Below are 25,235 nucleotides of genomic sequence, written 5' to 3'. Positions count from 1 at the left end.
AGACAAAATGAATGAATTATGATCCACCAAGACGAAATACGCAGTAGAAGCAGCAAGAGGAGTTTATGAAAGTTAGAGGAAAAGAGAAGAAAGGGGGTTGTGGAACAAGGGAAGGTCCACAGAAATTACAGCAAAAGTTTCTGAAGACAAGATGTGAACAAAATGTTTCAGGAAACAGGAAGATGGAGACAAAAGGGTATTGGAAGGATGTGTACACATGAAGCAGACTGTGGAGACACAGTTAGGATTTGTGTCTTGATACAATGCTGCTGTACTCAAGAGCTGTTGTATTCAAGAACAGATGGACACACAGGAGGTGTCTGAGGCAACTTTGTGCAAGTAGCATGAAGGAGCTTTGTGCAAATGATTTTCTCCTTTAATACCTCTGTGGCAAACAGGATGACAGAATCATATAGCAGCTTCAGTTGGGACCTTTGTGGGTGATCTGGTCCAACCCCCTGTCTAGAGCAGAGAAAGATGGAGAGATGAAAAATTCCCTTGCATCTTCACAGATAGAAAATTAAGCTTTAGCAACACACCAGAAATGCATACCCAAAGTCAAACCTTCCCTTGGTCTCTACGGTTGATGCAATTGCTTCAAATTGATGCAATTCCAACCTCTAGAAGCAAAGCTCATCTTAAAGATTACTGGAATTGCTGCTATAATTTCTCTGGATGCTTTGCTATGGAGCACAGAATTTTTTTGCACATCAAAAGCAGGCAAAAGACACCCATGAAACCCAACCTGTGGCTTGCTCCAAACACACATGTATACCTGATGCACAGCTGACGCCAGCAGAAAACAAAGATAGGAAAAAATATTTCTCATGCAAACTGGGTTGGTGGTTAATCAAGTGAATCGTACCTTTTAGAGAGGTATCCTAGCAACTTCCCAGCAGCTACAAGTCCCGGCTGACAGTGCACACTGAGGCAATTGTTCTCCTCCTGCAGACATCAAAACTTTGCAGCTAATCAAAGAGATAATTCGAAACAGGGACCACGTTAAATTTGATCGAACAAAAGGGAATTTTATAAATGAGCAATGTCACCCAGGGCATTTCTTACGATTGGGTATCTCAGAATGTTTAGGATTAGTGAAGCCAGGCAACTCTGGGAACAAAACCTCCCTCCCTATAATTGACAGCACAATTTTCCTGGAGGTGCTCACCTCTGCCATGCAGATTTTTGCTGGTCTCTGCTTTAGACCAGTAGGCAGACTTTATTTCTATTTTCTTAAATATCAAAGGCTCACCCAAAATGCTCTTCAGAGCACAAGAATGAGCAAAAGCCCTGCTGATGCTCTTGTAGCCTTTTCACCCAAAAGATCTCTCTGAACAAATAAATTCCTACTCCTAAGACACCAGATCAGATACTCATTCACACATCCTGACAGTGCCCAACAGGGTAGCTGGGTTAGACCTTCTGTCTCAGGACCAGAAATGAACCTGAGGATACTAAATAGCCCAAGCACACCCTCTCCAGGCATCCCCATTTTGGAAGCACCACAGATTTGCAATTCATCTCTTTACGCTTGTAGGTAATGGGTGAAGAAAAATCAGAGACACGGGATTTATTAGGATTCTGGAAAATCATTTTTTAAAAACCCTTTATCTAGCTCAAAGATATCACAGGCCTTAAAAAAACCCAATTCAGTAAGTGTAAGCATTTCTCAGGTCACTCTTCTTACCACTGTAGTGTTCTTCAGGCTTCAGTTCAGAGTTGTGACGGGCATCCCAAATTATCTTCCTACAGCTTTCATCTTTTCTCCTGGATTATAGATTTGCTATGCTCCCCAAAACTCCACTGTGCATCTCTTCTCTCAAAGAGGAAAATTTTTGGTTTTTACATTTTCCTGGTGAGCCCTGACACCTGATCACCTTCACCAGATGCTCCTCAGATACTTATGTTTGATGACCACTCTCCTGGGAATCAGAACTGGAAGACCACCTCCCTGAGTATTTCACTAAAACAGTTAATCAAACTTTAATAATATTTTCTTGTTAGAATGGAGGAGTTTCTACCATCACCTTTGGTGGTTTAGAAGGAAAGCAAAACACAACAGATCTGACACCCATATGATCTGAATTTCTCACAAAGAGAAACTGCAACTGGACATAAATATCAAATGATACATAAATCATCATCAAAGCATTTCTGGATTGTTTTGTAATCATTTGAATGATGTTAAACACTAAAAGCACCACTAAAAGCAAGGTGCCAACTATCTGGATACAGTAGTTGAGATCAGGGGTCAAGGGGGCTACAGGGAATCAATGAGACCCATTTAAGATCTTGCAAAAGTTGCTCCCAGTCAGGAGAAAACACTGCTTACAGATGTTTGAAGGACCCAAAGTTTTCCCCAGCACCACAAACAGAAGATTCCTTGTCCAAGTGCTGGCATATTTTTATATATGTTTTAACTGTAATGGTATTTGCATACAAGTAGCTCTAGAACTGGAAAGCACAGTAAGAAAGGAGAATAAACTGTGGAGATACGGGGCAACAAAGGGAAAAGGGAAACTATACCTGTGATACTGTTCCCAGCAGATTAATTTATTTTCATCTTCCTAATGCAGATACACTTTTTTTTTTTTTTTTTTGGTGCAGGTTGCCACAGTGTTTGCTTCAGGAAGAGTCTGGCAACAGGATGTGAACATTTGTGAACTTAAGAAGGGGAAGATAATATGAAACAGCTTAGAAACTATACATTTGTAATTGAAACAGCAGGGCATGTCAGTTCAGCATGGTTGTTAGAATTTGCCAGATGTTAGTGGGCTGACTTACAAAGAAACAAAAAAACAACCCTCTGTACACTACACGATCCCTAATAACTGCAGCAGCTACATCATTGTTTTATGTCTTAAAATCCTCAGCACCAGGTAAGAAAAACAAACAACCCACCCCAGCAGTACATTCAGGAGCAGAGCAGCACTTTCTAGAAGAGCAGCAGTCACCCACAATTGGGGCAAGAAGGTTAAGACAAATAACCATCCACTCACAAATACCCAGTGTTTACCCACAGACCTCCTCTACTTCCTGCAACACAGGACATCCCCCCCCTCCCCATCCCCACAGAAGTAATTGGGGAAGAGTAATTAAAATTCACTGTTGCAGGACAAAATTGTCCTGATATTTGGACCATCTGCAAGCAAACTGAACCAGCTCAATTCTGTAGTACTATAATCAATGTCATTGGGACTGTGAGCAAGCAGGTGAACACGAGTTGCTCTTCACTACAGGGTGCCCAGTGAGAATGATCCCACACACTGGGGCCAATCTGTGACTAATTTTCTTTCTGAATGGGGGAACAAACAAAGTTACAGCATGATGCAGACACCAGCCTTCCTTTTCAGAAGGGCCATTGTGTTCAGGGAAATTCTGACTCAAAGCATCTTGAAATCATGACAGTTCTTCTCTGTATCTTAGTATGTTTTCAATCAGGCTCGCAGGAACCATATCAGACAGGCATTTAAAAATCTGTTTTAGTAAGGAATGACCTTCATCTTATATTCTAGAATGCCTCTCCTAAATCCTTCTTTGCCAACCTTTTTAATTTGTGTACACGGCACCACGAAGTGAATAACATCACTAGCAATGCTGCTACCAACACCCCCTCTCCCCCCAGTATCAATAACACAATATAAAAAGTCAGACTTTTGTGTTAAAGATCTACAAACAAAAACTTTACTCATTTATAAAAACATTTTGTTAAAAAATTACTTAGTAATGATTGGAACTTTACATAGAAAATTCAGAAATTACAAAAAACTGGCATTATATTATAAATATAACCTGAATATATAAGAAAAGTTAGACACATTTGGTAGTAAGATTCACAGAAAACCTATGCAGAAGCGAGATCACCTGTTCCTGAGTTAATTGTGTTCCTGTTGATTTTCTTCTGAGATAACATGATTGCAGTGTAGAATATTCTCTTTCTACCTGAGCCTTTGAGCTAAGCACCTCTCTTCTATCCATTTCACTGATGATACACATGCCTTCTCCTGACTGAGTGAAGAGGCTCTCTGAATGTCTAGGAAAGAAAATAACTGAAGCCTGTGAGTAGCCTATGGGTAAAAAAAACCCAACAGTTCTTAATCTGGTTGGCCAGAGATGTTCATCTAGTAGCAGCCCCGAATGCCAGGGCTGCCACATAAAAACTTACTGCCTTCTTAGCCAGCTCACTCAGCAATAAACAATACTGCTCCCTTGTGAGAGGAATAATTTTACTGTACATACCACTACGTATCAGTAAGTCTCAAAAATTTAAAGAGTGATGGCAAGAGAGAGAGGGTGAGAGCAATCAAAGGCAAAAGTCAGAGAAACAAACTAAGACGAGGTGGGGTGAAGAGAGAGAGAACAAGAGAGCAAGAGTGAGCATGAAGGGTGTGTGAGGGAACGTGAGCAGTGGGCCCAAGGGAGTGTCAGCCTCTGCAAACCCTTCCATTCCTATGGCATCCCTACCATTTGGACCCTGAGCCACAGCTGCATAAGTCAGTGGTGCCACAGGGCAACAGTGACACTTGGTCTGGAGTCCAAGAGAGGGCAAAAGCATCTTTTCTGCTTGACTGAAGCAGGCAGCCATCACCCATCTCATCGACCAAAGCCCCTCAGGACACCTTCCCTCTCTTTCAGCCAAAGAAATCACTGCCAGATCTCCAAGGTCTGTGTCTGGATATTACATTTTAGAAGCATTTCCTGCATATAGGTTAGGCTGTTCTATCAAAGTGCATCTTTCCTCTATACATATACCTATTTAGGTAAATTATTCCTTCACAAGGCTTTACAATATATCTGAAATGTTTCAAATCTTTATCTAATAAATATTACATGAAAATATTTTTCAGGTTATATATATGAAACAGATAAAAATATCATTGTAAGATTACTTCTTCAATTTCATCTTCTAAAGAACCAAGGGTCTTAACTCCTGCCTTGCTTGTAGGGTGCTGCAAACTATGTCTGGTTAGGTTCCTTCCTTCGCTGAAAAGATCTTTGTCTTCTTTTACTTTGACTTTGCTGTTTTTATCAACAAAAAGAGTACTACTAGAGTCCCAGTCTATGTCAAAAGGTGTTGTATCTTTATTTCTAGAATGAGAGATGGTACTGGCACTGCTTCCAAAGAGTTGCTCCATTAAGCTGGACTTCTTTTCTTTCTTACTATTGAAATCTTCATTTTCCTTAATGTTTTCTTCTAAATTGCTGCTTTTCTCAGTAAGCCAACTTGGTCTCCCTGCTCCTTTCCCAAAGGAAGGTATGTAACTACCAAATGTTAAGTCACCACTTAATTCTACAGTCTTTAGATTATGTTGCTTCTGCCCTTGTGCTCTTGTGGCATCATCCTGGCTATCACCTGCAGGAAATCCATTACTAACCTTGCCAGGAATATCCAAGAATTTATTAGTTTTTTCTTTTTTCTCCAAGAAATCAGATTTTCTTGCTGTATTTACTATTGGTGCTTGGGAAGCAGGTTTCATGTTTGTTCCGTTTTGAATTTCTCTATCAATTTCTTGCATTTTAGCAAGCAGGAGCTCTCTTTTTTGCCTCTCTTCCAGCGTTTCATTGCTTTCTCTCTTGATTTCAGGTTTATAGATTTCTGTCTCCATCTTTGTTTTTTCTTCTTTATCCAATAAAAAGCTGCTTTCTTTTTTCATTTTTTCGTATTCTTCCCTTTTCCACTCTGCAGGAAATGTTTAAACATTATTCAAGCTGTTTTAATTTTAGAATACATTTTAAATATTATTTTGAAAAGAATGCAAGCAAAAGCCATTGAGTTTTTAATATGTTCTTTTCCACAAAATGTGGTGTTCCTACTGCAAAAACAAATTCTTAAAAAAATATAACTACATGCACAACAGCTTCTCTACTAAGACATAATAGTTCACTGGGATCTTTCACAGGCACTAGGACATAGTCCACATTTTAGAATTTTTAGAGGAATTTAATTTCAGAGGAATTTGATTTCTGCCAATTTGCTTTCCATTTCCTGGGTCTGAGTGAAAAGGAATACAGTAGCACTAATTTTAATAATTGTGACAGTACTTTATTTTAATTTGTCAGTACTGCTGACTTCAAGATGGTTCCAAATATGTCTTTTGGGTTTTGTTTGGTTTGGTTTGTGAAGTTTTGGGGTTTTTTTCCATAAAAGGAACTACTTCTGTGAAGCTACCAGGCTACAAATTCATTACCAGTTTCAAGTTGTGAAATATACTGTATCTGCCACATAAAAAACACCTTTACACAAGTGTTCTGTGCATCACCATATGAACTCAGAGAGTGTCTGTACAAATACCAAATGTCAGGCTGCACAGCTATACAGGGACACCAAATGTGCAAAATAATAATAGAACCTGCAAATACTTTTGTGTACAAGAAAAATAAGGCTTCCCAAATCCTTCTGTCTTCAAAGTATTTTTCTATCAAGGCAATACACACGTTTGGCCAAAAGCTGAATACAACCACTTGGGCCCTTCAGCATACTGCCATTCATTTTCAAACACTTCATTCAAATTTGTCTTGTTTTCACAAAGTTCCATGTTATCTGTTGTACTTCAGATCAAGCTTACTGCAACAATCCAGTGAATATATTGATATTTTTTTCAATAGCATATCATGATACCAATTTAAGTAAGGAGCTACCTTTCTGAACAAAAGGTGGGGAAAATAGCAGCTTATATTATTAGATGGGAAAGGAAAACAGAATCATCTTACTTAGAGACACAACAGCAGATTTCTGTGTTGTGTAAGCTGTGCACTGATATCAGTGGAGGTAAGAGATTTTACACAGAATTTATGTCTGAAAACAGCTATAGACTTTGAGAATTCTTCCATGTCATCTAGAATGAGTGTTTCTGTTCATTAACTATAATCACCAAAAGAGTATTTTAACATGACTGGATGCAGTCCATCTAAAACTCTCCAGAATATTAAGAGACTTATGAATGTAAGTCATTAAGATCTTATGAAAACAAAATTAATAAAAAAGCAGTATTAAAATGTAATGATAAAAGCTGCCATTTTTCATATAGTGATAACAAATAATTCAGATAGCCACAAATCAAAAGAGAAACTACAATTTCAAATTATATCAGTGAAGTAGATATGTACTGAAAAAACAGGCCATATTAAGGAAAGCAGACTTGTTTTACAATGGCAAAATTCTGCTGCCTACTACAATAACATCTAGCAAGTCAGAGATAACATCAGCATTTACCTGCTATGTCATCCTTGTTTTGCAAAGCAAAATCTCTCAGGTTTCAGTATTTTTTAGTGGACAACATTTTTTTGCTGCTGCATACTTAATCACAGCTGAGTATAGGATACAGATTGCTTTATAGCCCGTATTTCTTTCCGATTCTCTTTGCATAATGTAGCTGAAAATAATTTTCCACTGTAGTGATCTCTGCAAAATCATTCTGCTCTTCCCACAAGAAACTAGCAGGCTTGCTTGATTAGTATTCTGTGGTGCATTTTCCAACCTTCAGCTGCCCATATCCTTACCATCATGCAGTTTTTGAACCCTCTCCTCTAAAGCCTGTATTTCCTGAAAACGTTTGAGTTTCTCTTCCCTTTCCCTGTCTTGGTCATGCCTTAGGAGGTCTGCTTGCTCTTTCCATTCTTTGTCTGGAATTCCTTTTTCCTGAAATAAATTGATACAAAGCAGAAATTGATGGGAAGAAGTAATAAAGAAAACAAATGAACAATCAAAACTGTATTAATTTCTATGTCATTCTGAAATCACATTCTTAATGCCAAACATAAAAATGAGCAAACTATCTAAACCAAGGCAGCTTTGACAACCCAGGGGTTTGGCCCCAAAATCTTATCCCCTCTATCATAGTTTCATGCACCTGAAACAAAGTGAACAGATAATCTGTTCTGTTTTCTGCATTACACATTTCAGGAAAACTGCAGCTCCAATGTCATAAAGCAAAATTATCACTGTGTTAGTGTAGTTCTCTTTAGAAGTCAAAGTTGTCTTTTCCAAGTATTTTAGTAGAAGGCCAGCAAGTATACATACACATTTAAAAGGGAAGAACCTGAAGAAAAGACATTAGTGTCAGCAGTAAAAATAACTAACACAGAAAAATAGTGGCAAGGAAGAGAAAACCAGTGTAATACAACATGTGTATGCTAACTTTGCAGCTTGTGCTTATTTGACAGTAAAATAAGTTTCTAGATTAAAATACACTTCTACAATAAATACAAGAAATAGTTACTACTTAATGAGCAAAGAACATATAATAGTTAGCTAAAACAACTTCAAATATTTTCCCTTCGTGTACAAGATTATTGGTATCGTATTTATAAAACAAAGGACAACAGGAAAAATACCAACTTCATAAAGAAATGGTGGCCAAGTATTTAAAAGCTTGACTTAGAAAAGTGATGAAAGCTCAGGCTACCCAAATCTAATTTATGTTACATGAAGCAATAGCCACATAGACACTAGAGAGATTGGTAAGATGATACACAGATGGATTCCATGAGCTGCCCATGTACCAGCAGTGCAGTTCTGTAACTCACACACTGAATATAAGCTGGAAGAAGGCATATGTTACACTCTATTCCTACCAGTGATAGGACAAGGGGTAATGGGTGTAAATTGGAGCATAGGAGGTTCAAGTTGAATATCAGAAAAAATTTTTTTACTGTAAGGGTGACAGAGCCCTGGAACAGGCTGCCCAGGGGGGTTGTGGAGTCTCCTTCACTGGAGACATTCAAAACCCGCCTGGACACGTTCCTAGGCGATGTACTCTAGGGGGCCCTGCTCTGGCAGGGGGGGTTGGACTAGATGATCTTTCGAGGTCCCTTCCAACCCCTAGGATTCTATGATTCTATGATTCTATGATTAGAAAGCCTTAGAAAGGCTTTTAGAAGGGAGAACATATGAATGAAACAGCCATGAAAAAGCTTCTGTCCTACCAGGAAGCCAGCCAAGGCCACCATCAGAGCACGACTGCTGTCAAATTGTCCCACTCTTATGTAATCAGAATTTGTACAATTTCTACCAGAATCTGAGTCATTCTGATTTGTAATACCTTACAAATCTCCTTGATTTCAGCCTGAGGTCACAGAAGTATTAGCAGTACTTGTAATGGTACTATTTTATCATAAAAAGGGAAATGGAAACCCAAAAATATCCAACCATATTCACAAAGCTGGAAAAAGACAAGAAATACCAGCACTATGACAATAAGAGGAAGTGTTAGATTTATACATTGTGAAATAAATCTGGAAAGTCAAAGAAACCACAATTAAGACCAAAGCAAAAAGAGAGACAAGGCAGCCAGCTATGTAACAACAGATTGCTTAAATAAGCACTAGAAATAAAAAAAAAAAGGGGGGGAGAAAACCAAAATGAAGTCTTAAGAACTTCAAAGAAATGACAGTGGCAGAAAAAGAAACAAACTGAGCTAATGGTTATCTGCAAGCCACAGAATATAATGGACTGTCACAAAAATGTCATAAGACTATTTTTTATATATTTATATTTGTATATTTACACATTTAAAAAAATATATAAGCTCTGCATTACACATTCAATATGGTAGATGAGTTATCTCAACAAAGTCTCAATTTTAATAGCACTCACTATTTTAGGAAGAATCCCTTCTTTCTTGTTAACTGTGTTATCACAGGCAGGTTCTGGTTCTGGAAGAAAATCTATTGGTGAGAAGTACCCAACGGTCTGTACAGCTTTTGTGAGATGTGCACCTTTTTTAATATTTTGGTTGTTGCCTGTAGAAAACACAAACAAATCAAATCATGTTTTCACTAGAAAATATCCCACTATATGCCTATGCCTCATTTTTAAGGATTTGCAGAAAACACAGAAAACTGTATCAGAGCCAATGGGAAGTGGGAACTATTGACAAATATTACATAGTTGTTCCCAGTATCTGTACAAGCTAATTAAAAAAAATAAAGCAAAACTTCTACTTAAAAAAAAAAAACCACAAAAGAACCCCAAAACCAAAACACCCAAGGGCTACTTATAAAGTAATTTAAAAAACCACAACATATCTCACTCATCTTACTGCTTTTCACAGAAGCTACATGTAGAGAAGCAAACTCACAGAATTAAAATTCACTTGTTTTCATCTTTGAAACACATATCCTTATCTTTATGAAATGACATTTTAAAAAATCTGAACCTTAAATGGAATACTAGCAGAGCATCTATAGGAAAGTAAGCAGCACACAAACTGAAAAGCTGGAATTAAATATTTAAAACAGACCCATAAATTCGTGCTTGTTCTGACAAGTAGATTCTACTGATCCAGTGAAAACAGCCTAAACACACAGACATAATTATGTGGGTAGCAAGGCTTGAGGCTGCCTTGTCACACCAGAAAAAAAATCACTGCACTGATACTTGTAGAAGAGGATGTTCTTGAATATATGTACTCTTTGAGGGGAAGAAAAAAAAAAAAAGTGCAGCTCATCTGCCAAGACAGTAAATTTCAATTAGCAATAACTAAATAAAAACTTCACCAAAATATTCATAGTAGCAACATTACATATTTTTCAAAACCTCTGTAATTTACTGTCATGTAGACATTTATCTATAATCGACTGGAGAACTTAATGAACAATCTCCCTCTCCTCCCCTATCCAGCAACATCTGGTATTAAAGGAGTTAAGAACACTGTTTCATGAAGTCCTGGGTTTGGGTTCTGATACAGTTACAGAATAACCAATCAAACAAACAATGTGCTCTTCTTACAAGTGGCAGAGTGAAACACCGAAAGGCACGAATGATACAATGTAGGAGAGTAATGTAAAAGTGTCGCAATTAATTTTTCTGCCTTTATTGCTTTATCTGAATTACCTCTTTTTCTTTGAATAATATCTATGTCTTTTCTTGGTGACAGCTTCAACATACGATTGGCATATATATTTTTTGCTTCAAGTTCTCTTTCTTTTTCCTGTAAGTGAATGAGGTGGGTATAGCATGAGTTATTATCATTCCATTTACTAGTCAGCAGCAAAGCTGTAAATCAAATGTACACGTTTTAAATAGAAACAAAGTAATCAATAGTTGCATCTAATGTTTTAAGATCAATCCTATTTCCAACTTCTTTTATGCTGTAAGAAAGCAGACAGAACTATCCTCAAAAAAACCAACCAACCCACCAAAAAAACAAAAAAACCCAAAAAACCAAAAACCCACAAAACCAAAAAAAGTATCTCTGCAGTGAAATAAAACTAAACGCCAGTGTTCCCATAAATGTAACTGTTATAATGGGTATATAGATTGCACAACAGAATCTTTAGTACTGTAGCACAAAGCAGGGGCCCACTGTTTCAGAGTGCTAGGGACATACCTTCTTTTGTGATATTTATTGAATAAATGGGCACTGAATTATCAGATATTATCTGATAATAAAAATACCAAGATAACAAGCTGTCCACTACAAAAATCAAGCTTCAAGTACTCTAAACAAATAAGGTTTTGAATTACTAATGCTACTTGTTTGATAGGTAGTAAGGAGATACACTAGTACATCTCCATTATGTAAGTATGTATATTTATATACATATTGGAGTTTCAAAGAATTCTCCTAAAAACGAAGCACTTTATCTCAAGTCCTGTTTTCACGTTTGGGGTTTTTTTGTTTCTTTTGTTTTTTTGTGGTGGTTTGGTTTTTTTTTTTTTTGGGGGGGGGGGGGTTTGTTTGTTTGGTTTTTTTTTGTTTTTTTTGTTTGTTTGTTTGTTTTTGTTTTGTTTTGTTTTTGTTGTTGTTGTTGTTGTTGTTTGCTTTTTTGTTTTTTTTACAGATGTGAGTATGGGATTTTTGTTTTGTTTTGGGGATTTTTTGTCTTTGTTTTTTTTCCCCTAATGATAGAATGACTAGGTAGAACATAATATTTCCAGTCCTTAAATTAAGAATTTGGGCAGTGACAGGGTTGTGGGATGCAAATAAGCCCTTCCACAAATTTAGAAACACATATGGATATCCCAAATACGTGGAATGAGTCTTTACAAACACCTACTGTAATAAAAGTACATTTTTAACTTAAATTAGTGTAGAAACCTGCAGATTTATTTATAAAAATCAAGCCTTGAAAACCTAATATCCCAGTAGTGGTTTAATGCAATGCTTGGGTATGTACATGGTCTTGTTTTTCTTAACTAGTGCTAACAGTAATGATTAACATAGAAACATTCCTGTTGTAACACCATAGGGTCAGAGCACAGAACATCTCAATTTAAAGCAGGAAAAGAACTCTCATGTCATATATAATGAAGAACACATCAGAGAGTGCAGTCACTGGTAAACTATTCAAACCTGATTACAGATGCTTCCAATGATAAAATGCCAGAACATGGTTAGCAATTTGCATTGCTTCACATTTTACCTTCAGCTTCTGAGTTAGTTGATGAAGCTCTTCTTGGAGAACTCTGTTTTCTTCTTGAGCCTCATACATCTTTTTTTTCTTTGATTGTAACTCTCGTTGAAAACTGCTACCGCTTAATTCAAGATTTTTTTCCAGATCCTTCAATTTAAAATAAAATGGCATTTTTTTAGTGCTTTTTGAAGTATTTTTACAGTCTAATAAAGTAAATAAAATTAAACCATTGTGATGAATTCAGATACCAGCACCACCATTCCTCTAACACTGAATACATTTAAACCTTTCATCCTCATTTTGAGGGAGCAGACAGAGCACCTGCAGATGCTGCAGCTCAGCCTTCTGGAGAATTGAGAGGTGATCTGAGGACATAATGAGAACACACACAACTTTCTGCAAGGCTTTTGGCACAGTGGACCTCAACATCTCTTAAAACAAATCTCCAACTGATGGTTATGGAACATAATACCTCCCTGAGAGTGCAGGATTTGAAGGAAGAAGACAAGAAATAATTTTGACTTTTTACTAGAAGCACACTGGTGATTGTAATTTCATTTACATACCCTCACTCTGCAATAGCTGTTTTAAGTGAACCTGTGATGATGAGAGAGAAAAAGAAGTAGAAAATCCCTTACTTTCTAGAGCATGATTAATTTTAACACTATCAAGTACTACAAATGCTGAAATACCTGATCATAAAACTACAGATGCCAGATGGTGACACTACAGGGTAAAGCAATCTGGGTAACTCAGCACTTTATATCTTGGGATTTTGGGACTTATTTTATGGAAGCTTAGTTTCCAGCTTAATCCTCTGGATTTCCAGATATATTATGCCTGTAATGTCATTTAGGTTTAATTACTTATATAGACACCAAACTTTAACACCATTTTAACAACCAACATAATTTCTGCTAAAAATAATACTGCATACAACTGCTAACACTTTAATAGTGTTAACCTTATTTTTAAATGAGTTTTTAGATGTGTTTACAATGTAGAATGTTTAGACATGTTTACAAAAATGTAAACATTTTTGCTGAACATAATTAAAATATATTGCATTAAATTTTTGAAGTGGATAGCCATAAAATGTTCTAAAGGTCATTTTGGTATGAAAAAATACTGTAATTTTGTTGAGCTCAGCTGAACAGTGGACAATCAAACACTGCATGAATGTAGTCCACAAAATTGAGAAAGAATTTCTATACAGATGCCTTTTAGAATTTTAGTATACAGTTTCCTAAATACCCATAAAATTTTTAATAAATGCTTCTCCTCCAAGGGGATAAACTGTATTGCATAAAGTTATATGATAGCTGCATGCATTTCTGAAATATTATTACCAGTTATAAAAGCATTTAAAAACACAAGGCCACAGCATATATTCTGAACAAATATACTTCGTTTGTAAATAGAAATTTGACTGCACAAATACCAAGTATGCAACTACATAACCACACCGGCAATAATTTACTTGATGCTAATGAAGTGTAAACCAAAAAAGGAATTATTTTCTATTTGCTCCACAACTGTGAAAAATGCAATTCACAAAGCTCACGATGGTAGGAAATATCTGTACCAGAATTTCTTACAAAAATAAAGTCATCTCACCTTAATTCTCTTTTCACTCTCCTCTAGCCTGCTCTCTGCACTGGCCAGCTTTTTTGCCAGGTCCTCTCTTTCAGCAAGGTGCTTATCTGCAGACAGCTTTTTCAGTTTCTGCAAGACAGTTTTTGTTCTGTACAGTTCATCTTCTGAATCTTTCAGCCGTCTCTCAGTCGCACGTTCCCTCTCTTGAGATTTTCGTAGTCTCTCCCTTAATATTCTGATTTCATTGTTGTGCCGAGCGAGGAGCTGAGAGATTTCATTCTCTGTATCTTCAAACTTATTCAAGGCTTTCTCCTGCCTGTGCTGAAGCCTCTTCAGTGCCCTGTTTTCCTTCTGCAGCTCATCTAGTTTGATATGGAGTTCAGTCAGTTCATTTCGGAGCTCATTGATTTTCAGCAGCCTTGCAGAAAGAACTCTTTTTGTAACCAGATCTATATCTTTTGCAGGAGAATCCCTCGTGAGGCTCTGAGAACGGACACCCCACTGCGTCCCTCTTTTACTTGGGGCATATTTGGAACCCAATTTCTTCGTGGCTAGGAGAGGAAAGATAAAAAGCATGTTTACTGTAAGACAATGCCATTTGTCTATTCAGACATCCTGCTTGGAATAAAGGTCTGCCTGAAATAATTTTACAACACTTAGCAGAGATTGCAGCTTTAAAACCAGACAGTAAAAGGCATATATAGGATAGACCTGTGCTCCTTTTGACAGGTAAAGAACTGAGATTTATGCTCTACTGTAAGAGGTAATATTTGCAGCCATCAATATAGAAGCATTATAATAATCTGCAAATCGTATCAGAAATAACAGTCCTATTTTGTTAATATTTTATGATGTATATCAAAATGTTCTAGGAATACTGAACTCTTATGCATACGGTATGATCAAATGCTTTTAAAATGGCAACAATTAGATGAGTATTAGCTAGTTATGTATTATGCAAGATATAATTCTCTCAGACAAATGCAGTAGTATTTTCAAATCCAGCTGCCATGCTTAGAGACAAAACAGCAGATTTCAAAGGCTCAGTGCAAAAAACCTCCAAAGCAAAATTATAAATCCCATGAAAATTCAGCTCTCCCCTGAATAATTGATTCTTGTATCACAAGTTATTTTCACACAGTATCCTTATTTGATTACTAGTATGCATCACTTGAATTTCTATTTGATATTATTATATTATCATCCCCACAGATAAAAGGTAAACATTTTGTTTCTATTTTATTTGCCTCTCGAGCCACACTCAAAGACTGAAGCATACAATCCACAAAAAAACCCCCAAAACAACAACAACCTTAAAACAACTGAATATATAGAGTGCATAATTCAGTAAGGCACATCAGTGTTAGGAAGAAACATACTGAGCAGCAGATTCTAATACAGGCATGAAATCTGGAATACAGCAACAGTGCTGTATACCTACACAGACAGTGTGTGTGACAGGAAATTCTTCCTCTCCTTTGGTGCTCACCATGTTTCTATTCTACAGAGAATATTTCGCAGCAAAAATAACATCTTTAAAAGATTTTCTTGTAATTTCCTCTAAATGTTTTGCACAAATACTCATTCATCTTCTGCTTGATGATCATTTTCCCTGCAGCTTGGGCAAATGAACGAATGTGGTTTTTTCCTTTACAAAGAACACCTCTGTCACATTAAAGTGTGAAAATATTATCTATTACATGCACTGCAGGAATGATGTCACTTAGATCACCACATAAGGGAATTCCCATTAACCCTAGACACCCAGCCCCTTCAAGAACTTCTGCACATTTAGGGCAGGACAGAAAATTCCAATACCAAGTCTGCACTCTTGACCATGTAGTTTAATCAGGGAATTGTGACTTTCAAGAACAACATAATATTCACAATACCTTCATATAGTAATTAAGCTAAATTCTGACTGGGTAAACAAATAACTAGTCATACATTTGCCCCCTCCAAATTAAATGGCCTAGAGGAACTGCAGTTGAGGTTTTTTTTTCCTCAGAAAGTTAACCCATGACTGCTGTGGAGAACGTGCCCCTCCTGAACAGAAAGAAGCTCAGTAAAACACCAGGACACCAACACTGTCAGGGATCTGAAGAGACAGGCTCCCTGAGCAACTTCAGCATTTATGGTTAGATCTTCCAGCACACTCCAGATCTAAATGTTGACCAAATGATTCACACAGTATCAAGAACTTCAGAATTAAGTAACAGCACTTTCTCAAGCAAGGCAGGACATGCTCCGAGTTCACCAGAAAACCTGTGCAATTATTGACAACAAGTTGTTAAAATGGTGGCAGAGAGGTTTCATATCCCTACCACAGCCCAGTATAACCTGTATAACCATTCTCTTTCTGCAGGAATGTTCACCTCCCCAGAATCTCAGCCAATAGCTGGTGCAGGTGAGGTGTGTGTCAGGGAGCTCAAAGTGGAGATATGTCATCTCAAAATGGAAATAGTTTACCCTCAAGGAAAGACCATGAAAAATTTTCATTTGGATTTCCACATGCACCAAATTTTCACCACATTTTCTCTTTCTTTTGCACGAATGGTCTTTCCTTTATTTATTTTTTTGAAAGTACCCAGTATTACACTGTAAAGCTTAGTCAGCTAGACATCCCCACAAGGCAGAGAACTTTAGGGACATTTTGTCAGAGAAATTTTAACAATTGTCTCTTACTGACTGCATAGTAAAGAGTTGCCTTGAATCCCTGACCTTGAGTCAGAGAGAGCATCAGCATGATTCAATAAAAAGCTAGTACAAAAGTCATGTTCACTTGTTGAGAAATATATTAATACATCTAAAAATCACCAAAAATCCTTCTAATACAGAAACAGAATAATTTCAGTAACAGTCTACTTGCCATCTGTAGCATAATTCACATGATTCTTATTTGTAGATTCTCATAAAGGTAGTTTCTCACTTTTAATTCAGCTTTCAAAGACAATTAACTCTTTAGAGCAGGTACAAAGCAGCAAATTCTTGCTATCTACCTACCTTGGTAGTGTGCAAGGCTGTTTAAAGTTTGTGTTCTGTGATCTCTTTTTTCTTGGCTTGTAGATGGATAGCTTAGTGTTGGTGACTGGCCAGATGAATGAGATGCATTATCTTCATCTGAATAGTAGGAGTCACTATTTTTATCCCCATCTGATTTTCTGTCGTGTTCAGAATCTGGGCTCCTTACTCTTTCTCCCATTTTTCAGATTTAACTGCTTTCCAGATTTTTCTCAAAAACTGTTCATTTTGACACAAAAGACCTTTTAGTTGTCACAATGGTAGCAGCTGGATTATTTCCTTGGATTTATCATCTTCATCTCCAAAGCATGAGATCTTTGCAGTTCTGTTCAGTTAGCAGTAGTTAACATGCAGTATGCATTTTTTTCTGTAACAATTTAGACAAAAAAAGTGAGAGTGCTTTGGTTCTTTAGTTAAGAGAGAAAGGTGAAAAAAAAAACCAAACTGTAAAATTATTCAAGATTACTATAACCTTATGCCACATGCTGTGCTGCATTAGCCTTATTATTTATATTGAATGTGACAGACATCACTGTAGGAATGCTACTAGTATTACACTCAGTAGTTTGAGGCACTTCATCCCCAAAGGAGAAATCAGAAAATTCATACAGCTAAATCTAGAATAAGAAATTACTCTCAGAACAAGGCTGGTGAAGGGACTAGAGGGTACATCTTATGAGGAGAGGCTGAGCAAGCTGAGGTTGTTTAGCCAGGAGGAGACTCAGGAGGGACCCAATCACCCTCTACAACTGAAGGGAGGTTGTGGTCAGGTGGGGATCAGGCTCTTCTCCCTGGCAATTGGTGACAGGATGAGAGGGCATGGCCTGGAGCTGTGCTAGGGGAGGTTTAGGTTGGATATCAGAAAGCACTTCCTCATGCCCCTGTACTCAGCACTGGTGAGGCCACACCTTGAGTCCTGTGTCCAGTTCTGGGCCCCTCAGTTCAGGAAGGACATCGAGGTCCTGGAGCAGGTCCAAAGGAGGGCAACCAGGCTGGTGAAGGGACTCCAGCACAGAACCTATGAGGAGAGGATGAGGGAGCTGGGGCTGTTCAGCCTGGAGAAGAGGAGGCTCAGGGGAGACCTCATCACTCTCTACAACTCCCTGAAAGGAGGGTGTAGCCAGGGGGGGGTTGGTCTCTTTTCCCAGGCAACTCTCAGCAAGACAAGAGGGCACGGTCTCAAGTTGTGCCGGGGGAGGTTTAGGTTGGACATTAGAAAGAATTTCTTTACAGAGAGGGTGATCAAGCATTGGAATGGGCTGCCCAGGGAATTAGTGGATTCTCCATCCCTGGAGATACTTAAAAAGAGACTGGATGTGGCACTCAGTGCCATGGTCTGGTAACTGCAGCGGTAGTGGATCAAGGGTTGGACTTGATGATCTCTGAGGTCCCTTCCAACCCAGCCAATTCTATGACTCTATGGAAAAGGGGATCAGACATTCGAATGGGCTGCCCAGGGAAGTGGTGGAGTCACCATCCCTGGAGATGTTTAAGGAAAGGCTGGATGTGGCACTTAGTGCCATGGTCCAGCTGATGTGGTGGTGTTAGGTCATAGGCTGCGCTTGATGATCTCAGAGGTCCTTTCCAGCCTCAATGATTCTGTGTGATTGGATCAGAATAGCTGACAAGCGAATGCCTGACCCTGTTCAGGAAAATAATTTAAACATATTTCTAAACATTTTAACCAAATAAATTAACAACTTATTCGCATGACTAGAATTGAGATATTTATAGAATTTTACTACATCTTCCATATCTCAACTTCTGACACACCAATGCTGCTAAATAATGAGCTTGTAAATCAGTCTTCCCTTGAGTCTGGAGGACATTCTGTCCCTCACCACCAAAGAGACTGTACCCACATATCACAGTCTTTGCCCTGGAAAGTACTCTCATACCCTACAACCCCCTGTGTTTCATGCCTTCAAGAGCTGGCAGGAGCACACACAGTTGTGTCACATCCTTTATAGGAAAATGCAAATATAGCATTTTGGGCTTTTTATATCTGATGGAAGAGATTATAGTGCTGGTGTATGGCAAGCATTACATCTGCAGCAGGTATAAAATGAGAAAGGCTGCTTCTGCAGCCTGTCTTCTGATGTAAAATGAAAATTCCCCTAATCCTAAGGTAAAATCACTTTATTTTGCATTTTTGGGACACTTCCTGAGAATCTAATGGAGCAAATATATTGATAAATCTCCTTACATCTCAGTCAAAAGAATTTTCTCATCAGTTTAGTCATTTTCCTGACCATGATTATTCTCCCATGTCATCTGTCTCTCTCACTATTCTTTACAACTCTCAAGCTTGTTTCACCATCTATCTCCCTTCTATCCAACTTCAGGACATAAAGCCTCTAATGGGTGAAAAAATAGGATTTGCATCAGAGCCCTTCAGTTCTGCCTGTTGAGCAACATAAACTCTTAGCCTACCTCTAACTGGTAAAGCAGACTACACAAAAAATTGAGCAGCTTTCAATCAGAACTCTTCTATACTTTAGGGCACACAACATACCGACAAATGAGCTATAAATTTTTCACTATATTATTTCCCAATAAAATAAACTCAGCATGCTCCTCAGCTTTCCATTTCACTGTCTGTATATGCAGAATTACATAGCCAAGAAAAAGATCAGTGTCAACTGCCATGACAGGTCTCATCACAATTTCAAGCTTCCTTGCCCAAGCACCATGTCACCACTCTGTCTCCAGTGACCAGAATCCATTTGCCCTCATAATCTATCTATAAGGGATTAGAGGAATATGTATCCCAACAGTTTTCTAAACAGGAAAGCTGCTGGGAAGTTGACACTGAATTACTTGGAAGAGTGTGTTTTTTTCTTTACTTACAGAGTTACCTTTCCAAACTAAGTTTTGTAAGCACATAAATATTTTCAAAGTGGTCAAATACATTATGTGCCCAAAACTAACATCAAAGAGGATTCTGATGAAAACTAAAATTGCACTGTAAGACCCAGAAAGAAAACAAGCTATGCTTGAGATTACACGTCCTAGAGATTGCTAAACACATTTTGGAAGGTATCAGTTACTGTGAACATTCAAACCACAAGTAATGGCTGTTCTTTTTTTTCTTCTAAAATAATGCAGCTATTCAAGTTATTTCAAAAGTCTACATGTAAACATAATTGTATTGCCTTGTTTGTCTTTAAGCATAATTAAGAGCTTCAGATACTTTCATGAGTGCAAAACAAAGATGATGTAGGAATATTAGAACATACCAGGCTGCATCCTTACTCCCAGATAGCTCCATTCCCAAGTCCTGGCCTTACAAACATCTGCAGAGAATGTGTTATTTCACTCCTTGAAGAGCAAACCAGGCCTAAACTGAAACACAGGAAGAATTTTGGGTGCACAGACAAGACTGCATCAGTTCTGTTTCCACAGGATAGAACCTCAAGATAAAAAGAGAAAAGATCAAATACTGACTAATATATTAATATGAAATCACTAAAATAATACTAAAAAAAAAATAGTTCCCTGGAGGACTGTAACGCAAACCTTGTATTATTACAGTCACCCTGACTGAAAAAAAACCCACAAACTAACAAAAATAACAAAACAAAAAACCAACACAAAACCCAAACAAAACCCACAACCAAACAAAAAACCAAAAAACAACCAACAACAACAAAAAACCCCAAACACACACACGCACGTCTATGTTGCTGTAACCATATAGAACTTGAACTGTGATAGTATCTGGACTAATAAAATATCTCTGATTAGACTGCTAAGATTTTGATTAGACTAATAACCAGTTGTTGGCTCTGCATCTGAGATGTGTTCCCTGTTTTCAGCATAACAAAATGCTGAATAAAACAAACTGGTGTGAATTCAAGCCACCCCCTCTGTTACTTGGATGCAAGCCTGACCCAAGGACGTGGGGGCACATGTGGCATCCAGAAGAATCCTGGATCGCTGGAGTGGAAACAAGTGTTTCCACAACTAGAGATCTGAAGTTAATGCTGTGTGGAGGCAGGGATTACTCTATTGGGCAAGTATCTTCAACACTGTAGATACTGCAAATACACACCCAAATTTTGTCTGCCTTCAGGACACAGAAGGATAAAAAGAAATCATCACGCACAGGTATCTTCTTGAGAAGGAAGCAAATACAAATGAAAACAAAGGGAGTGCATTCATGGCAAACAGAATCATGGCCTACAGTTCAATCACCAAGATGTCTAACTATGTATATAAAATAACACTAACTTAAAGCTGATCAGTTATTTTATAGTCACACAAGTGCTCACTGAACAATCTTTTCTGAAGAATGCTTTTCATAACTCAGTGTATTTAAAGCAGACAAATTGTAAGAACTGGAGGATTAGAACTGTCCATCATTTCCGTACTGGATATTCACCACTATTGAGAATATTTTACCAAGTATCATTTTGACATATAGCAACATAAACTAAAAGTAGTTTTGGATGGGTTCTTGAAGTATTTGGAAAAGCACTGGGTTGAAAACAAATTGGAAAAGGTGAGCCAACAAAAGCTCCCTTGACAAACCACCAAAAGCATTTTCTGAATCTTCAAGTGGTTCTCAGGTTTATAAATAGGTAATATTGTCATACTTCCCATATAAAGCAAGAAACCTTAATCTGTCAAGTCTTGCCAAATTCATTCTTTCACCAGTTTATAATGTAATGTGATTAACATAAAGAACACATGGTTAATCTTAAGAACTAATTAATCACTAGGATATTTGAGTTTTATTTCAGTTAGCCTAAGGACTGTCTAATTAAGAAATGCTTTGATTCACTGACTTTTCAATTGTTACCAAGAAGTTTGAGTTGAATATAAAATAAGTTCTAACCATATGAGTATGATCCACAAGGATATCTACTTTCCCCTGCTACATTTCCTAAGTTTTTGAGGAGTGAAACACTGTGAGTTAGCAGTGGGTCCACTAAGCTTCCACCACCACCACCAAAATCCTAACCTGCTCTCTCCAGAAGCTCCACACATACTTTTGGAAGCCTAATGCATCAATATAATATCAGTATATATAAGATGACATAAATATGGGACTTAGGCAGACTTTAGAAACAAGTTTTGTTTCATAGTGGGAAAGAGAATTTCATAGTTTTCAACAACTTCTACTGTTGCTACTATTTACAAATTTTGTACTGAAAACATTCTTGTTACTACAAAACACCAATAAAGCTCCAGGTCACTGCAAAGGACATGACAAAGAAAACAGAAAACCCAAAAGAACTGCAGTGGTGACAGAATATTGTCTCCCTGTCACTCCTTGGAAAATCACAGAGACAGAACTTGAACTACTGGATTACAGGTATTAAGCAATAGAGAGAAAGGAAAACTACTTAGTAACTCTTCTCTCACTGTACATTCAGAGCTTAGTTCTGTAATGCAGAACTTCTAAAGTCCTTTTCAATCCTAACACCTTCCTAAGAGGAGAAGCTAAATGCTTTTTACTGGTCACCATGACACTTCTGAGTCCAAATGCTGACCTCTAATGGTCCCCTCAGCTTCTCCACCCGTTCTGAGGCAGCAGCAGCACAAGAAAGAGACAGCTTTGAACAAGTAATGAAGCATCAATCCAAATTATTGAAATGCTGAACTTGAGAACAAAGAGTAACTTCAAAATAAATTGGCCTCCCTGCTCTTCCTCTACCCTTCTGTTTCACATCCCAACACTGCAGTTTTTTCCAGAAAAGAGAGGAGCAAAAAATATTGCTTGTATCACAGAAAAACATAGTCATTGATGAGGTGAGGAGCAAATATTTTATTAGGGAAGATTTCAGCAGCTGACTTAAATCCTAGGTTGCATTTGTTCTAGGTTTACCAGCTTTTGGTGAATTAAAATGCAATATGGTTTTAAAAAACACTGATAAATTCATCTGACACTTTGACAGAAATATTTTGAGTTACTTTCAGCAGCAGCTCTCAAAATGAAGAATTGCTATAGGTCTCCAGTCAGAGATAAGTAATGAGTAGTCCAAATGGGTAAGATGCAGGCCATTTCTACAACCAGGAAAAGAGATAATGTTTCTAAATCCTCTATGGAAAAGACCCATATATGTCTTTCATATATTCCATCCACATCTCCAGTGTGTGTACACTTACCTAGTTCAACTTAACCATTCCTGCAAGGCTCTCCACTTCCCTAAGGACAAGCAAGAAACTCACCTTCACGGGGGAGGAGTTTGTAAAGAAGATATCGAATATTATTTTTAACTAACACTTTTTTTCCCAAACAATTAACGACTACACTCGAGAGTACATTTTAAGTGCGCTCCTTTAACCCTCAAATAAATGACCCGTGAGGAAGGGGACTGAACACTCGCAGCCTGCCGTACACCCGTTTTCGGAAGGCCTATTGCTTCCAACCCGCCGCTGCCGGGCCTCTCCTCCGCTCCCAAACTCCGTCACAGGGAAACCCCGGGAACCCACCGGCCGTCCCAGCTGCCTGCCCCGGGACAGAGCCGCTCAGCCAGGGCCACACGGCACGTCAGGAGTAAGTTCCGCAGCTGGGGATCCGAACACACACACACACTCACACACTCACACACTCACACACTCACACTCACACACACTCACACTCACACTCACACACCGGCCCCCCCCTCACCGGCCCTCCTCGGAGGCTAAGCCTAGGCCTAGGCCCGGGCCCGCTCTCAAACTCCTCAGCCCCCAGGAACACCCCCACCTCCGCCCTCCACCCTAGGATATCCCCGTCGCCACATCAAGCCCCAGCCCAATCCGGTCCGGTCCGGCCCAGTCCCGGCGGTACCTGCCCGCCCGCGTTGGACGCGCCGCCGTTGCCACGCTACGCTTAAAGGGGCCGCCGCGGCGCGGGGGCTGTTGGCAACGGCTGCCCCAGCAACGGGGCGGGGCAGGGCGGGCAGGGGGCGGGCTCTCCTCGTCAGCCATTGGCTGCGCGCCTTGTCAGCTTCAGGGCCCCGGGCAGATTCCGGAGGTCGATTGGCCGTGGCCGGGGGCAAGCGCTCTTCTCATTGGTGAAGGGCCACAACGTGGTTGCTGATTGGTTGAGGCGCTGCAAGAGTGAGGGGGGCTCAGCGGCGGGGTTCCGGGGCTTCGGGCAGAGGGCGGGCAGAGCCTGGCATGGAGTGACCCCCCCCCGGTTCCCTCTTCATGGGGAGCCCGGGAAGGGGAGACTCCCCCAGGTCTGAGGCCCTGCCCTGGCACCGCCATCTTGGTGTTGTAGCGAGGCGGGGAGTGTGTAGGCGAAGGAGGTGTGAAGTGCAAGGTCAGGGAGAGAGGGAGGCAGCAGGCAGCCCCTCTGGTAGTGCCCGTCGTCTGGGAATGAGCTGTCCCACCCACACCTGCCAGCCGGGTACTCAAGGATTTGGGCTTTTGCCATCATCTGGGGTTACAAAATAAAGTTCTGGGTCATGGCGTAGAAGAACATAATGGTTTGGGTTGGCTGGAAGGAACATAAAAGATCATCCAGTTCCACCCCCACCCTGGTGGGACACCTCCCACCACACCAGGTTTCTCCAAGCCCCATCCAACCTGGCCTGGAACATTCCTAGGCAGGGAGCATCCACAACTTCCCTGGGCAACCTCTTCCAGTGTCTCATCATCCTCACAAGAAAGTATTTCTTCCTCATGTCCAATCTAAATCTGCCCTCTTTCAGCTTAGAAATGTTAATTTTTAACATGCTCACGCTACACACCCTTGTAAAAAATCCCTCCCAAGCTTTCCTGTAAGCCCCACCAGGTATTGGGAGGCAACTGTGAGGTCTCTACAGAGCTTTCTTGTTTCCAGGCTGGACAACCCCAACTCTCTCAGCCTGTATTCACAGGAAAGGTGCTCCAACCCTCTGCTCATAGAATCATAGAATTGGCTGGGTTGGAAGGGACCTCAGAGATCATCAAGTCCAACCCTTGATCCACTACCGCTGCAGTTACCAGACCATGGCACTGAGTGCCACATCCAGTCTCTTTTTAAATATCTCCAGGGACGGAGAATCCACCACTTCCCTGGGCAGCCCATTCCAATGCCTGATCACCCTCTCAGTAAAGAAATTCTTTCTTATGTCCAACCTAAACCTCCCCCGGCACAACTTGAGACCGTGCCGTCTTGTCTTGCTGAGAGTTGCCTGGGAAAAGAGACCAACCCCCACCTCTTCATGTCCTTCCTCTGGGCTGGTGCCAACAGCTCCATGTCCTTCTTATGTTGGACATTCCGACGTCATGGAGTAATGGCTGATCAGAGATGGGAGCAAAATGGTAAAAATACTCTTTGC

General features: G+C 39.3%; 1 protein-coding gene across 3 annotated transcripts; it reads right to left on the bottom strand.

The window, feature by feature from the left end:
• Nucleotides 1-3,654: 3,654 nt before the first annotated feature.
• On the bottom strand, nt 3,655-23,873 carry LCA5 (lebercilin LCA5). 3 transcript variants are annotated; one of them, XM_071741495.1, is made up of 9 exons: nt 23,756-23,873; nt 20,214-20,314; nt 16,957-17,341; nt 13,975-14,504; nt 12,367-12,504; nt 10,835-10,931; nt 9,596-9,741; nt 7,501-7,639; nt 3,655-5,680 (listed from the first exon to the last, which is right to left on the bottom strand). In XM_071741495.1, exons 3-9 carry the CDS (start codon nt 17,153-17,155, stop codon nt 4,875-4,877), a joined length of 2,055 nt encoding a protein of 684 aa, XP_071597596.1. In that variant the 5' UTR covers nt 17,156-17,341; nt 20,214-20,314; nt 23,756-23,873; the 3' UTR covers nt 3,655-4,874. The 3 variants fall into 3 exon arrangements, with proteins under 3 accessions (XP_071597596.1, XP_071597597.1, XP_071597598.1); XM_071741496.1 differs by having other exon boundaries at nt 20,214-20,387; nt 23,756-23,872; XM_071741497.1 differs by lacking the exon at nt 20,214-20,314 and having other exon boundaries at nt 23,756-23,868.
• Between the last annotated feature and the right edge of the window lie 1,362 nt (nt 23,874-25,235).

The sequence above is a fragment of the Heliangelus exortis genome, chromosome 3 (genome assembly GCF_036169615.1).
Source record: "Heliangelus exortis chromosome 3, bHelExo1.hap1, whole genome shotgun sequence".
In the NCBI taxonomy this organism is placed as follows: domain Eukaryota; kingdom Metazoa; phylum Chordata; class Aves; order Apodiformes; family Trochilidae; genus Heliangelus; species Heliangelus exortis.
Note: the sequence above shows the minus strand (reverse complement) of the source record. Positions and strands in the feature narration are given on the sequence as shown.